General features: G+C 49.5%; 1 protein-coding gene across 2 annotated transcripts in view; it reads right to left on the reverse strand.

Moving 5' to 3' along the window:
* BAIAP2L1 (BAR/IMD domain containing adaptor protein 2 like 1) overlaps positions 1 to 15,639 on the reverse strand; it is an 80,461-nt gene that overhangs the window by 55,184 nt on the left and 9,638 nt on the right. The window contains exons 1-2 of one of the 2 annotated variants that reach the window (XM_058680301.1): positions 9,482 to 9,486; positions 49 to 124 (exon numbers count right to left, since the gene is read on the reverse strand). In XM_058680301.1, coding sequence (XP_058536284.1) covers positions 49 to 118 — 70 coding nt within the window. In that variant the 5' untranslated portion in view covers positions 119 to 124; positions 9,482 to 9,486. Of the gene's footprint in view, positions 1 to 48; positions 125 to 9,481; positions 9,487 to 15,639 lie in introns of those variants that run through there. The other variant, XM_012930993.2, reaches the window with a different exon arrangement.

The following is a 15,639-nucleotide window of genomic DNA, read 5'->3' on the forward strand; positions in this document are numbered from 1 at the left end:
ATAGATTTTTTGTACTTTATATTAAAAGTAAAAAACAGAAAAACTTACCACTGACAGCTTTCTCATAGTTTTTTCCTAGGTTGATTAAATTGCGTAGCCCAGGATTGAACTGTTCCATAACATTCTGAAAAACAGACAGACAAAACAAACTAATTAATGAGACATCCATTAGACCGTATAACCTTACTATTCAGTCTCCAGGTGGCTGGGGACAGCCATGTGTGTGACAGTACAAGGCTATGAGGAAATAGATGGTGACTTAGAAATCACGCAGAGCGTCTGTTCCCTCACCTGAGGAACATGTGGCAAGGTGTGCGACGTCCTGACACCCTCTCAGCTGCCCCGGGGCTGCTGACAACCTGCTATAACTGGGGCCAGCAGCAGACCAGCACGTCCCCACCCAGTCCCAGCCCGCAGGGACCACAGACCAAGGAGTTAAGTGAACTGCTAATGGCTGTCATGCTAGTGTTAGGAAACACGGGTACATGACCAGCTGCCTGCGTGCCTCATTTATAATTGAGGGTGGTGTTTCAGCTAGCAAGCCGACAGATTCCCAGGAGATTGTTTTTACTCTAAGTCCTGGGGGAGGGTGTGGGGAATGGAAACAGACCCGCTTGCAATCTTCTTTCACAGTGGTGCCAGGCGTTTGTTTCTAGCGACCGAGTTATTTGCTAAGCACTTGGGGTAGGGCCCCATGCATATAGCAAGGACAAGTAGTCACAGTTTGTTTCAAAGAAAAAACAAAAAACGAACAGAAAAAGTCCCTGGCTCCCCAATTTCATTTTTAAATTCATGGTATTTATTTAAAAAAAAAAGATTTATTTATTTGAAAGAGTTATAGCGCTCGTCCATCTGCTGGCTCACTCCGTAGACGGCTACAACAGCTAGGTCTAGGAGTTCATGCCAGTGTCCCCCATGGGCAGCAGGGCACTTAGATCATGGTCTGCTTTTCCCAGGCAATCAGCAGGGAGCTGCCATCATAAGTGGAGCAGCTAGGACACAAACCGGCACCCATAAGGGATGCCAGTGCAGTCATACCAACTCTGGGCCCCATGGTTCCCTTCAAAGGCACCATGCACTAGAAAGTCACGGAGACAAGTGTTAACCCCAATTGAAAGAGGCACAGTTACTTAGGGTGTTTGTTAAAATGTATCTGAAGTACAGACCAGAGATGGTTCCCATGGTGCTGAGGACAAACAAGGAGCTACACAGTATCAGTAGCTTCAAGTGGACAGCTGGAGTCTCTGGATCCCTTTCCCAGACCTGCACACTTTGTAGGCGACCACGTGAGCCCAGCTTCTGTAGAGGCACATAAGGCTTCTCCGGGCTGAATTAGGAGTAGGGAAAAGAACAGCACTAATGCTTATCAAACAATGACAACAGCTACCAGCTGTAAATGAGCCCTGGTCTTACTGCAAAGAAACTGTCCTTCTCACGCTCACAGTCACAGGTTTGAACCTTCCGTTTTCTTCAGTCTGGGTCAGTAACGGCTGGTGTCCCGCTGCAGGGTGCGAGGACTCACCTCTCTGTACTACCGTTTTCCCCCTCCCCGATCCTTACGTAATTCTCAGGTAAGCCAGAAGTCAACCGCTTCTTGTGACTTTGTCAATTCTGGCTACTTCAAACAAGGAATCCGCTAAGAGTAGGCCGTCTCGTTTCTCCTGGCACTAGCTGGCGTCCCAGTAGCCTGCCCCTGCCTGGCTGTGCAAGCACTGGCCGAAGTTTCCACGCACGCTCCTTGGGTCCCGCAGGAGGCCCAGCCTCTCAGTATTATCAAATGCACCTGTCAGCTAATCGTCAGTCCCCTTTCTTCCTGCAGAAGCTCCTGCCAGGACTCTGACCTCTGGCTCAGTGTGGCCTGACTGTCGCTGGGCCAGCCAGGTGCCTGCCTGGTCACCTACGCCAGAGCCCTGCTTCACCAGCTCTTTTCTGCTGGGAATCATTCTCCAAAAAAGGCCTAAGAAATGATGTGGAAGAGGCAAGTTTGGGTTCTCACGTGTCTGAAACTACCCTTCTCTTGGCACTCACTTGGTATTTTGCTGAGCCGCCGCTTCTCAGAATCTTCAAGAATCTGCCCCACTGCCTCTGGCACTTAGCTTTGCTCCAGATAAGTCAACTGTTGCTTCTCTTGGGAATTTTCCTTTTTCTATTTCTGTAGTATGTTCTCTTTGTCCCTGCGTTCTGGAACTGCCTACTGCTGTCTCGGTTTGGGCAGCTTTTCATGTATACGACTGGACACTAAGTGGAATCCAGCCATGTGGAAAATTGGGTCTATGCGCTCTGGGGAACATTCTGACTTCCTGTCTCTTCATTCCTTCTGGAAGGCTGCTGAGGATTCCACACATCCTGGACTTATTCTCCAATCTTTTGTTCTATGTCTTTTTATTCTATGTCTCGGATAGATAACTTTGGCTTTACATTTCAACTGTTCTATACATTTAAGGCTTTGATTTATTTTTAGTTTCTGATAACATTTTCAAGTTTCCTGCCTGTTCTTACTTCATGAATGCAATGCCTCCTTGTGTTGCTTTATTCCAGTTTCCCACTCCTTCCCTCGGTCACTCCTCCTCATCGCTGGGTGCCCCTCTCCCGCAGTGTGAAACGCTGCTATCTGATATCTGCCCAGCCCCACAGCCTGTCCACTTAGAAGCAAAGCTCATAGACAGTACTGGCTGGAAGCCGAGGCTTTGGGATAAGGTGGCTGCAGGCTTCCCCCAGAGGCACTGGGAGGCAAGTCAGTGACAGAGACTGGCCACAGCCTGCAGCTGAGGCCACTGGGTCTCTAATCTCCCATCATTGTCCTGAGGCAGGGATGGCTGAGACTCCAACTATAGGAGCTGATGGTTCCTGAATTCCCTGGTACCCATGTCTTTCAACCCCTCCACTCTCAGCTGGTGTCTCCAACTCCACTGCTTCTCTGACTCAGCCCACCCTGAGACCGTGTCTCTGGGCCAACAGGAAGAAGCTGAGGTTGGTGGTGGTGACAGTGGGTGGGGCGGTAAGGGCAGCCGGGCAGCAAGCAGCTTGCATACCAGCTTCCTGTTCCAGCCCGGGGTGCTCCCAGGTCCTCTTCTGCAGGTCTGTTACTCAGCTTTTGGGGTTCCCTGGCATGAACACATTTATTCTCATCAGTTCTGTCTGAGGGTTCTCCAGGTCCTTTGAGGTCAACTAACACTCCTCAGTCTTCTAGCAGCCAACATTACCTTACATTTTTGCCAACTGACATTTTATTTTAGGCCTCTGCTGGTTTTTTGGCCTTTAATTCCTTTGCCACCATTTTGTTTGCAAAAGGAAGAAAAAGACACAACGTGCTCATTGACTCTCTCACGCCTCACTGGAGTCCACTCATTTTCCTGATTATTTACAACAAGTGGCCACGGAGTCCCAGGGTCACCTTCTGTAAGATGCTTAACTGGGCACCTGTAGCAACAACTGTCCCTCCTGCTGTTTCATTTCAGACTCTTTGTGTTTTGTGGCTCTCTTCTCGTTTGGAAGATAATCCTGTCACTGTGCATGCTTTCCAGCCTTCCCCAGTGATGTCCTCCGCATCTGCCCGGCCTTGTCAGACCTAGAGGCCGGCCTTTCACCACGCTACTGTTTCGCCTACTCAGGATGGGGAAAAATTGGCTTGCTTTTCTTTTCTTTTCTTTCTCTATCTCTCTCCTTCCTTCCTTCCTTCCTTTCCTATTTATTTATTTTTATTGGAAAGTCAGATATATATACAGAGAGGAGGAGAGATAGAAAAGAAGATCTTCGTCCAATGATTCACTCCCCAAGTGAGCGCAACTGCCAGAGCTGGGCTGATCTAAAGCCAGGAGCCAGGAGCCTCCTCCAGGTCTCCCATGCAGGTGCAGCATCCCAAGGCACTGGGCCGTCCTCGACTGCTTTCCCAGGCCACAAGCAGGGAGCTGGATGGGAAGTGGGGCTGCCGGGATTAGAGCTGGCGCCCACATGGGATACCAACACATTCGAGGTGAAGACTTTAGCCTCTAAGCCACCGCACCGGGCCCAGATTGACTGTTTCTGTGAAATGGTATCACAGGCGCAAGCTGGCACAGCCCTCTCCCCAACAGGTCCATCAACAATACAAGGTCCTCATGAGGCCCTGCCCCTCAAGGCACACCTTCCTATCCTCTGGGGCTTGTGAGCACTGATCACACAGTGCCTGGCCTCCTGAGATGGTCTCTCTTACCTGGCAAGTAATATTCCATGGTGTGCCTGTATCACACAGTTCACCCACCCACCTGCTAAAGAACACCTGAGCTATCTGCAGCCGTTGGCTATTCCAAATAGAACGTTCCTATCTCTAGGCTAAACACCCAGGAGTCTAAGGACTGTGTCATAGGGTAGGTGCCTGAACGACTCTGCATTCTCATCAGCAATCTATGAGATTCCAGTAATTTAAATCGACTATGTTAGCCAATGGACCTTGGAAGGATTTCCTCATCTGTGAGATTGGCAGCATGACAGAACTATGGAAACCACTTGAATAGAACCCTCAGAACATGCTCTACATTGGGGACCCTGGGATGACACGGGTGGCCGTTCCTCATCCCCAGGCACTGAGGCGCCTGGGAGGCTGGGTGCGGCTTCTCCCCATGTGTCCTCCCTTTCCCCAGATACAGGAAGAAGAAAAAGAAAATTTGGAAACAATGGTCTCACCCATTTTCCCCTAACCCTTGATCCTTCCCACCCTAATCAACTATGTAAATACCATCAAAAAAATTGTTTTAATGAGGTCATTCATTGCAAAAAGTTCTAATTAAAAGATAAAACTATTTAAGAGATATCTTCGGACAGTCCCATGACTCAGTCTAGCTGGTGTTAAGCGCTGGGCAGGACTAACGCTGCCGGACAGCAGACAAGCGCAGATGGGTCCAGATCCATCTTAAACACTGTTCTAAGCCAGACAAGGGGAAAGTATAATTTCTTTGTCTTGTTCTAATTCAAATATTCACACATAACTCTAATATCTTATAAACTATGGATTAATAAGTTCCCAAATTAATACCACATACATTGGACTACAATCAGCTTAAGAAGAACAATGCAAGAGTTGTTAAACTTGAAAAATTGGACATGGAGACTTCAAAAAAATTTTAAATTATTATTATTTAGGTTCAGCTACATAATTTTCCCCCCTCAGAGTTTTGCCTCTGTCAACAGTGGAAAATGTGTTTCTAGACTGGCTCTTGGCCATTAACCTACTTATTTTAGCTCAAGTACATGTTATTTTTAAACCAAGCAACAAAAAAAAGCAAAGCTGCCTTAACTTTGGCAATCTGTGAAATGTTACAGTTGCAGTGGATGGACCGGAAACTGAATGGGCCCCACCTTTTGGGAACATCAAGTGGCTGGGCCAGAGGCCACTGTTGCAGCCCGGTTCCCAGAACTTGGGCCGTCACAGAATCTGCAGTGTGGAGCCATCAGCAGTAGACCTAATCCATTTCAAGAAAAGGATGAAAATTCCAAGTCCATCTTCAAGTGAACAGAAAATAGCACTTTTTTGATGCAAAAAAAAAAAAAAAATAACAAAAGCCAAGGACACAAGGCTACACAAGTTACTGCAGCCCAGAAGGGAGGACCGTTTACCCAACCACTCCAACTAGTGAGAATTTCACCTCCACTCAAGAAAAGCATGGATGAATACAGCTGCAAAATCAAGTCTAGGCTAAGGGGCTGGCAGTATGTGAGTGGAGTCCATACCACAAAAGCTCGGCAGCACTGGACACTCAGTGGTCAGTAATTGTACGTGACACATGAGGAACAGGCCTCTCTGAAGTGGCCACGGTCACCATTCACTGCTCTTTGCAGGTTCTCAACTGGTCAGCTCGTGTCCCCTGCCTCCTATAGTTGTAATCCTAATCTTAAAATCTGATGTGCTACCTGAAGTTTTTTTTTTTTTAAACACCCTAAGCCTTTAATTTTTCTTTTTCCTTATTTTTATTGGAAAAGATTTACAGAGAGAAGGAGATACAAAGAGAAAGATCTTCCATCCTCTGGTTCACTCCTCAAGTGGCCACGATAGCCAGAGCTGAGCTGATCCGAAGCCAGGAGCCTCTTCCAGGTTTCCCACACGGGTGCAGGGTCCCAAGGCTTTGGGCCATCCTCCTGACTGCTTTCCCAGGCCACAAGCAGCAAGGACATGGACCAGACCAGCATACATATGAGATCTTGGCATGTGCAAGGTGAGGACTGAGCCAATTGAGCCATCATATCAGGCCCAAGCCTTTGTGTTTTCAATTTTTAATATTAACTTTGCCCATTTAAAACTACCAATAAATTAACTATGCATAATTAATAATAAATAAATTCAGTTGTGGCAAGGCCGGATAAGTTTAAATTTCTAAGAATTAATTTTTCTTCTCATTTCTATTTCCAGATCTCCACATGACCAGACAATTTATATGCTATCTCAGTACTTTGCTTCGCTGTTTACAAAGTGAATAGAGGTTCTGGCATTGTGGTACAGCAGGTAAAGCCAACATTTCAGATGCCAACATCCCTGTGAGTGCCAGTATGAGCCCCGGCTGGTCCACTTCAGACCCAGCTCCCTGCTAATGGCCTGGGAAAAGCAGCAGCAGATGGTCCCATGTGTCAGGCAGGGTCCCTGCTACCCACATAGCAGACCCGGGTGAAGTGCCTGGCCTGGCCCAATGCTAGCTGTTACAGTCATCTGAGGAGTCAGCAAATGGAAGATCTCTCCACTTTCGTCTTCCTCTGAATTTCTTTCAAAATAACAAGAGAGCGTGAGAGAATCGAGATGGGTGGTTTGGTATGGTGGTTGAGTCTTGGCTTGAGATGCTCACACCCCAAATGGATATATCTGGGCTTGAATCCTGGCCGATTCCAAGCCTAGCTTCTGTTTATGCACACCCTAGGAGCGGCAGAAGATGGCATACATACTTGGGTCCTGCCACTCACATGGGAGACAAGGTCGAATTTTAGGCTCCTGGCTTCAGCCCAGCCCAGCCCAGCCCAGCCCTGGCTATTATAGGAATCTGGAAAGTGAACCAGCAGAAAGATGAAAGATCTTTGTCTCAGACTCACTGCCTCTCAAATAAAACCAATAACTTTCTAAAATTACATTTGATAAGCTTTAAAGTGATTGAAGAATTGCTGAGTAAGTGTGAAATTCTAGAACTTTATTTGGGCAATGTATGTGGCTCTTCAAGTTTTATATATTGTCCTATCTGCATAATACTCAAACTAATCAAGACACATTCTAAAGCCAGGTGGCATGAGTTATCTGTCCCAAGGAGTAACTGAGGTTATTTCTTCATTGGTGGAGAATCTGGCTTTGTTCCCGAGTGCCGCTGGAAGTTGCAGTCCCTAGAGTGACCTCACCAACACGTGATCCCCTCCCTTGCCCATAGGGAAGTTATTATAAGCAAACTTGGCAAAGAGGCAGCTCCTTGCAGGCTATCAGATGGTCACATGAGCTGCACTGTTCACGTCCATCATGCCGGTGGAGCACAGGCCACAGAAAGCAAAAAAGACGAGACATCTTTGTTTTAAGTGTAAAGTTGGATCAGAAATACTTATCCAATACATAAACACAAAATGCTCCCTTGTGAGACTGTGCCTTAGCTATCATACAAAGGTATTTTGAAATGTTCATGAGAAATAAGATTAAAATACTTTCATTTGGCACAAAAATTATTTAGGAGACACAGACACAGAGCTTCCCTCTTCTAGCTCAGTCTGCAATGCCCAGAATGGCTGGAACTGGGCTGGGCCAGAGCCAGGTCTCCCACCTGGGTGGCAAGAAGCCAGTCACTGAGCCATCACTGGCTGCCTTCCAGGGTCTGCAACAGGAGGAAGCTGTGTCAGGAGCCAGAGCCAGGTATGAAACCCAGGAACTCACACGGGAGCTGGGCATCCCAGCCCTTGTCTTAATTACTTAGCTAAATGCCTACCCCAGCATGAAAACATCCCGGGATTCCTGCGTACGAGGGTATGTGTAGTATGAAAACACTGTGCATGATGTCAGAGTTCCGTGCCAAGCCACGCTGCTCTAGTTCCATTTTCCACCAATGTGCGGAAGTAGGCAGCACTAGCTGAAGCTCCACCATGCGTCCGTCTTGGTATCCAGGATTTGGAACATGCCCTGCAGGACTAAGGCTCTGAGTGGTACAGGGGACTCCCAGCTTTGCTTTCTCAAACTGTTTTACTACCTCAGTCCAATTTCTTCTACGAAACAGGAATAATGAGAATTTGTATCTCCCCCGAGGGGTAAAATGACTAAACAAGATATTAGGGAGCACTTTTGTGGTGCACTTCAAAGCGTTTGACACTCAGCGCCCCCTGAACCCACCGTCCTCATTAATACCGCACTAGGGAGGCTCTAGGTGTTGGTCAGCCGTGCCAGCAGGCCAGCCTCCCATGTGCACATGGAGCGCCTGGTCCCTCCAGTTCCTGAGAACGCGGACAAGGTGTCCACTCCCCCTCCTCACGGGCAGTCATCAGGCAGCACAGTACTCTCCAGTACAAAGCCGCAGGGGACGGCTGTGCGCCTCAGAAGCCGGAGGTGTTCCTGTCATTGGCGGTACTGACCACACTTTTCCATATGAGATACTTTCAACACGCACGCAGCTCTCCTGTGACTGTGGTTAGCACTGCCCGACCCCTCCGCCGTGTCGGCTGTCACCTTCCCTGTCTTAGCGACAAGACCCCACAGCTCTGCAGCTGGGGTCCTGAGTTGGCCAGCAGTCTCCTAACCTGTATGTTTGCCCCAAGGCTCCAGCAGCAGCTGAACTGTGAAAGACAACACAGCATTTTCATGGGGTCAGAGCCTCTTGTTAGTGTGGGAAGTCACAGTAATCTGTACAGCTATGGTCTCTTCCAAGGGGCTCTTCTGATTTGAGGAAAATAATTAAATTTATTAACTAATTAGTATGCTAATAATATGGGCCAATTCAGTCAGGCACACACATTTCTTCCCTCCCCTGTGCATGTGTGTGAGACACACGAAGAACCCACAGCAGCCTTGCGGCCTTGTGTGCCCCCCAAGCACCACCGGAGTTGAGACAGTCACACTGACTCTCTGGGCAGGAAAGGTACTAGACACCAGGTGGATCGGCAGGACGCTCGGCCACTCCAGCCAAGCCTCGGTCATGACTGACAGGCATGCATTTCAACGGTATCACAGGACACAGGCCCCTCGGCGTCTGGCATCATCACCTCCCCCAGGGGTGACTGAGTGCTCCTGTTGAACTTCTCAGGGGTACCCATTGTGGCAGACGTTTTCAGGAGCCTGTGGGCGGGATGTGGGGGCTGCTGGGCTGGTACTAACACCACTGTCAGGTGACTGCCAGCCTCAACCAGCTGACAGGCCTTAAGAACAAAGAGCTTGAAACAAAACTTTTTTTTTCTTAAAGATTTATTCATTTTATTGGAAAGCCAGATATACAGAGAGGAGGAGAGACAGAGAGGAAGATCTTCCATCCGACGTTTCACTCCCCAAGTGAGCCACAACGGGCCGGTACGTGCCAATCCGCGCCAATCCGATGCCGGGAACCTGGAACCTCTTCCGGGTCTCCCACACGGGTGCAGTGTCCCAATGCATTGGGCCGTCCTCGACTGCTTTCCCAGGCCACAAGCAGGAAGCTGGATGGGAAGTGGAGCTGCCGGGATTAGAACCGGCGCCCATATGGGATCCCGGGGCTTTCAAGGCGAGGACTTTAGCCGCTAGGCCACTACGCCGGGTCCAAAACTTTTTTTTTAATGTAAGCATATACGTGCTCACCATACAAATAAATTGCACTCTACCCAGCAATGCCTCTACTGAGTGGCATGTGAGTGGCTTTCACGTGTTCCAGTACCTGTCTCCTGTGTGCACAGGTGAGGACTTACCTACAAACAGCACCTTTTCCAAGGTACCACAACTGCTTCCACTGTCAGCAGAAAATTAAAGAAAGAAAGAAAGAAAGAAAATATCTACCTAGGACTCGGTGATCTTGGCCTCACTCCTCATACTTACCTCAGACGAATGTCACCTGTAACCTGTCCTAATGGGGGTGGAAGGTACCATTTCCTGGGACATAGCAGTAGGTTGTGGCCAGTCATCCCAAAAGCCCTGGGCTCCAGCCTCTGCGGCCTCAAGGCTGTACAATGAACAGGTCAGACCTATTCCAACAGGGAGGGACTCTGGACCTCCTTGAAAGCTTTTTCTGGAAACCCTTTCTAGCTGGGTTGGCACCTCTGAGGGCACCTTCCTAGACCCTGTCACCCTGCTCTGCTCTTCCTTCAAAGCACTTACCACTAGCTCAGGTAAGATGACCCAGGTGCTCCATCTGCTTCCGGAACTTAGAGCCAGTGGCCTTCCTTTGATGACAAAGGCATCCGCCACTAGCAGGAGCATCTGGACATCCAAGGCTGCCCAGCGCAAACTCCGCAGCAGTGGACTGGGAAGTCTGGGACTGACAGCCCTGCGTGCTTCCCTGCTCAGCTCTGCCAGCTCTCCTGAACACGGCACTCACAGACACAATGGCCCGGTGGGCCAATTAGGCGTGAAGTCAGCCATGAGGTCATGGGGCTGCCACTGCCCCGGCATCAGCTCTGAGGAACAGCTTCAACCAAGGGCCTTGCCCTTTACCAACAGAAAGCTCACACAAATCAGACGCTGCCACACTTTCCCTGTGAATGCTGCTTCCCTGGCCTGTGTTTCTTCAAGTTGCTATTTCAACTACCTCGTATGTACTAGGCACTAATTTGGACTTTTAAAAAAAATGCCTGCAGTCAACAGACACGTGGGATTCAAGTTTCTGCCTTTCAAATAAATACCGTATCCATGTATGTGGACGCGTCTTGTTGACAACAACTCAGATGTCCACCAGCTAGCGGACGGTGAACTAAACGTGGTCTGCCCCGGCAACGGCATTTCCCTCGAGGAGAGAAAGCAAGAGTGATGATGCATACTCCAACAAGAATCCCGTGACGGGCCCGGTGGCGTGGCCTAGTGGCTAAAAGTCCTCGCCTTGAAAGCCCCGGGATCCCATATGGGCACCGGTTCTAATCCCGGCAGCTCCACTTCCCACCCAGCTCCCTGCTTGTGGCCTGGGAAAGCAGTCGAGGATGGCCCAAAGCTTTGGGACCCTGCACCCGCGTGGGAGACCCGGAAAGGTTCCTGGTTCCCGGCATCGGATTGGCGCGTACCGGCCCGTTGCGGCTCACTTGGGGAGTGAATCATCGGACGGAAGATCTTCCTCTCTGTCTCTCCTCCTCTGTGTATATCTGGCTTTCCAATAACAATAAATCTTTAAAAAAAACAAAACAAAACAAAAAAGAACCCCGTGACGTGGAGCAGCTGCTCACAGCAGACGGAGCGTCACCTGAGCTCATCTCTGTGCGACGTCCAGGAGAGAGTGAGGCATACCGACAGGAGGAGGCAGGACAAGGAGGGACAGCAGGTGGCCACGCAGGATCTCTGTGAGGTAGGTGACCGAAATGTTAGGAACGTGAGCCAGGCTGGCAGGACGGCTGCAGTCACTGGAAAATCACACACTGGCACTTAAAATCAGTGAATGGTATAACAGGCAGGAACTTCATAAAGTACAGGGGAGACAGAATTAAAAGCTTGTTTTGATGTGGAAAAACAAAACATGGAAGTGTATGTTGTTTTTTCCTAAGAGGCATTCCCATGAAGTTAAAAAAATATATATTTTTTATTGGAAAGTCAGATATACAGAGAGGAGGAGAGACAGAGAGGAAGATCTTCTATCCACTGATTTCACTCCCCAAGTGACCGCAATGGCTGGAGCTGAAATGATCCAAAGCCAGGAGCCAGGAGCTTCCTCCAGGTCTCCCATGCGGATGCAGGGTCCCAAGGCTTTGGGCCGTCCTCGACTGCTTTCCCAGGCCGCAGGCAGGGAGCTGGATGGGAAGCAGGACCTCCACGATTAGAACCATATGGGATCCTGGCACGTGCAAGAAAAAGACTTCAGCCACTAGGCTACTGTACCGGGTCCCCAAGAAGTTTTTGAAGACTCCTGTGCATAGATTTCTGAAACTTCCTGCAGCCAAATGAACTTATCCCTTAACTCCATCCCGTCTGCACTCTAACGTTCTCAAGTACCCTCATAAATAAATACCTCAACAATCATTCTCAGTGAAGCCCTGCACTCTTGTTACACCCTGTCTGCCAAAGTGTCAGGAACTCATCCTTAGCACCATGGAACAGTCACAGAGCTGTGGGTCTGCCAGTTCCTTGGTCTCTCCTAACCAGCTTGTGCCCAGGAAAGCCAGGCCTACGGAGAGGCGGGTCACCTGTTGTCCTCAGGAAACAGTCTGGGCCAGCAGGGACAGTGACGCCGGCCTGCAGAGCATCTATGCCCACATGGCAGTCTGCAGCACGGACCCTCCCAGGGCGAAAATCAATGAGACGCATTAGCAGGAAACTACAACCCATCTCTTTTGAGATGAATCTGCTGGATTAGCAGCTGCCTGTCTCTCCAGCTGGGGCGGGAGGAGGGGCAGTCTGGCAAATGTCCTTCCTAATTCGAACTTATTGTGCCCTTCCAGAAGGGCTGTTCCTCGGAGACCTTGAGCAGCGGAGAAAGCTCTCCCTGCTCTGCCTCCACCCTGGTTTCCCCTTCATCTGCAATTCAGGTTTAGGTGTACGCAGAACCAAATCACCCCATAGAAATACTGCTTCAAGGTGCAGGAGCCAAGAAGCCCCTAGACCCATGTGGCTCCATCCCTGGCAACATGCTCGGGGGTCAGCAAGACACAGGGCCCAGCCTTGGGGTTTGGCTCCCAGCTTTTTCAGACTTCTAGAGCCTACTGAGAAGCAACCAAGTGATCAAGACCCAGAGCCACCATCCAGGATGCCACGAAGGGGAGGCGGGGGGGGGGGCACTACCAGGTGCGACCTCACTCCACTGCTTAGGGAAAACAGGCCAACAGAGTCTCCGAGCCCTCCTCCCTACTCAGGCAGGCAGCAAGAACTGCTCTGAAGGCAGCCAAGGCTCTGAAACCAGAAGGCCTCCACCCATGGAAGGAAGCCGGGGGATGACCCCTAAGTGCTTACACCTGCTGGACAAGAAAATGAAGTTCCGCCTAGACATGGGTGCAAAAGCCTAGATTTTTCGGGGCCCGGCGGTGTGGTCTAGCGGCTAAAGTCCTCACCTTGAAAGCCCCGGGATCCCATATGGGCGCCGGTTCTAATCCCGGCAGCTCCACTTCCCATCCAGCTCCCTGCTTGTGGCCTGGGAAAGCAGGAGAGGACGGCCCAAAGCTTTGGGACCCTGCACCCGCGTGGGAGACCTGGAAGAGGTTCCTGGTTCCCGGCATCGGATTGGCGCGTACCGGCCCGTTGCGGCTCACTTGGGGAGTGAAACATCGGATGGAAGATCTTCCTCTCTGTCTCTCCTCCTGTCTGTATATCCGGCTTTTCAGTAATAATAAAATCTTTAAAAAAAAAAAAAAAAAAAGCCTAGATTTTTCAATTGTTACTTTAAAAACTACAGTAATGTGGAGGGAGAACCATACACAGGCGTTCTGAGTACATGAGCCTCTGACAGAACAAGCTCAAGGACAAAAGCTGAGTGAGCTCAGCTCAAGAACAGAAAACTTCATTCTCTCCTAAATACCATATAAAAGTTGCATGTTTGTCCATGGGTGAAACTGAAATCACTGCTCCTTACAGCTTAAGTGCAGGCAATTATGTGCGGCTTATGGTCATGCCACAACAGATGCAACAGCTCTGCAAGCCACGTGCTAGTCGAGTGCTGGGGCTGAAGTGCAGGCATTCCTCGTCGGTGCTTAGCAAGCTATCAGACCAGGGCAGGTCTGGCCCACGACGGCTTCACCAGGCAGGAGATTTTGAGAGCCTACCCCAGAATTCAAGCAACTTTTACACTCTGAACATCAGAAAAAGTAATACCTGCTAGACTGGAAAAAAAATCACTTGTTGAAATTCCAGCTATGATAACATCATCCATTTTAGCACGATTTGTAGAGGTCTCTGTTCTTATCTAGCTGAAGGAACAGAAACGGTCCTTCCGTTCCAGGCTATGGGATCAGCAGCATGGCCACGTCATGTAACTTCAGATTCCTTAAAAGTAACAGTTCAGGGTGTGGTGTGGTAGCCTAGTGGCTAAATCCTCACCTTGCATGCGCTAGGATCCCATATGGGCTCTGGGTTTGTGTCCTGGCTGCTCCACTTCCCTTCCAGCTCCCTGCTTTTGGCTTGGGAAAGCAGTAGAAGATGGCCCAAAGCCTTGGGACCCTGCACCTGCGTGGGGGACCCACAGGAAGCTTCTGGCTCCTGGATCAGTTCAGCTCCAGTTGTTGCAGCCACTTGGAGAGTGAACCAGCAGACAAAACATGTTTCTGTCTCTCCTTCTCTATGTAAATCTGCCCACAAAAAAAATAAAATAAATCTTAAAAAAAAAAGTAGCATTTCAGTCAAAATCAAGAAATGTGTTTTTTTCTGGTATTTTCTTCTCTATATTGGGGGGTTGGGGTGTAGAGAAGAGAATGTGCAGGAGACTACATGAGGGCATACTTGTTTCTTTCAAATATCAAATATTTGTGCCCCTTTCCTATATGCCTACGTACAGAGGACGCCGAGCTCCACTGCATATACACACACGGGGCACCGGGCTCCACCGCGTACACGCACACGGGGCGCCGGGCTGCACCATGTACACACACAGGGCACTGAGCCCCATGCGGGACCTTGGATGAGCAGAGTACATCAGTCCTTGAAAACACAAAACAAAAACTATCAAGCCTTACAGGCCGACATGAGGAAAAGGAAAAAGCAGAATATTTCTGGAGTGTCATTTAGAAATGTGTGACTTCACAGACAAGTGGCACACATGAAGAAAGGCAGTCAATTAGTGACCAGGCTTCAAACAGCTGTTGAAACACACACTTCGAAGGTAGTGGACTCCCTGCCTGATTGCTGTTGTTAAAAAAAAAGGTGTGTCCTGGGACACAAGGCAAGCAACAAATTTACAGGAAAGGTTGGCCCAAGCACTGGGCTCAAAGTTTTCAGAAATGCCCCTAGGTAATCACCAGGAACTGATCAAAGTACACTGGCTTCATACAGCGTCCACGGTTTTGGGAAACTCCCTTCAAATGCCTCACTCAGCTCTGGGTTACAATCACAGCAATCTCATACAGGTTGCTCAAAAGCTCCCAAGGAACTCGGAGACAGTGCAAGTTCTAATTCTCAGATTAGGATCCAGTAGGGAAAACACAAAGTTCTAAGAACACACGTAACTTTTCTCTCTCAGCTACTTCTCCCACGTGTCCCTCTTTTACTCTCAGGAGTCAGCACCACTCCTCCCCAACTCCACCTGCCTCTGTCTATCTCTTCCTGCCCTCCCCCCGCCAGGCTGAGTGGCAGGGGCAGGGCCCCAGGGGCCAAGGGTCCAGAGACAACTGGTTAGGCTGGGCAGGCCCCAGACGAGCGAGGTTGGAGCTCCTCCAATGCTGGCCTGCGGGTCTCCAGATAGGCTTGTCTTTTCTCCAGGGTGGTTGTCAGTGGTGACCACGTGTTTGGCCCACATCTCATGGGTCCTTTGGTCGGGACACCTGTTCTCTCTCAAACTTCTCAGTCCCGCTGGCCGAGGGGAAGGGGATGATTTTGGGGACAAATGTGAGACCAGCACAGCTCTTAGGCATTTA

This window comes from Ochotona princeps, chromosome 24 (genome assembly GCF_030435755.1).
Source record: "Ochotona princeps isolate mOchPri1 chromosome 24, mOchPri1.hap1, whole genome shotgun sequence".
NCBI classification, from domain to species: domain Eukaryota; kingdom Metazoa; phylum Chordata; class Mammalia; order Lagomorpha; family Ochotonidae; genus Ochotona; species Ochotona princeps.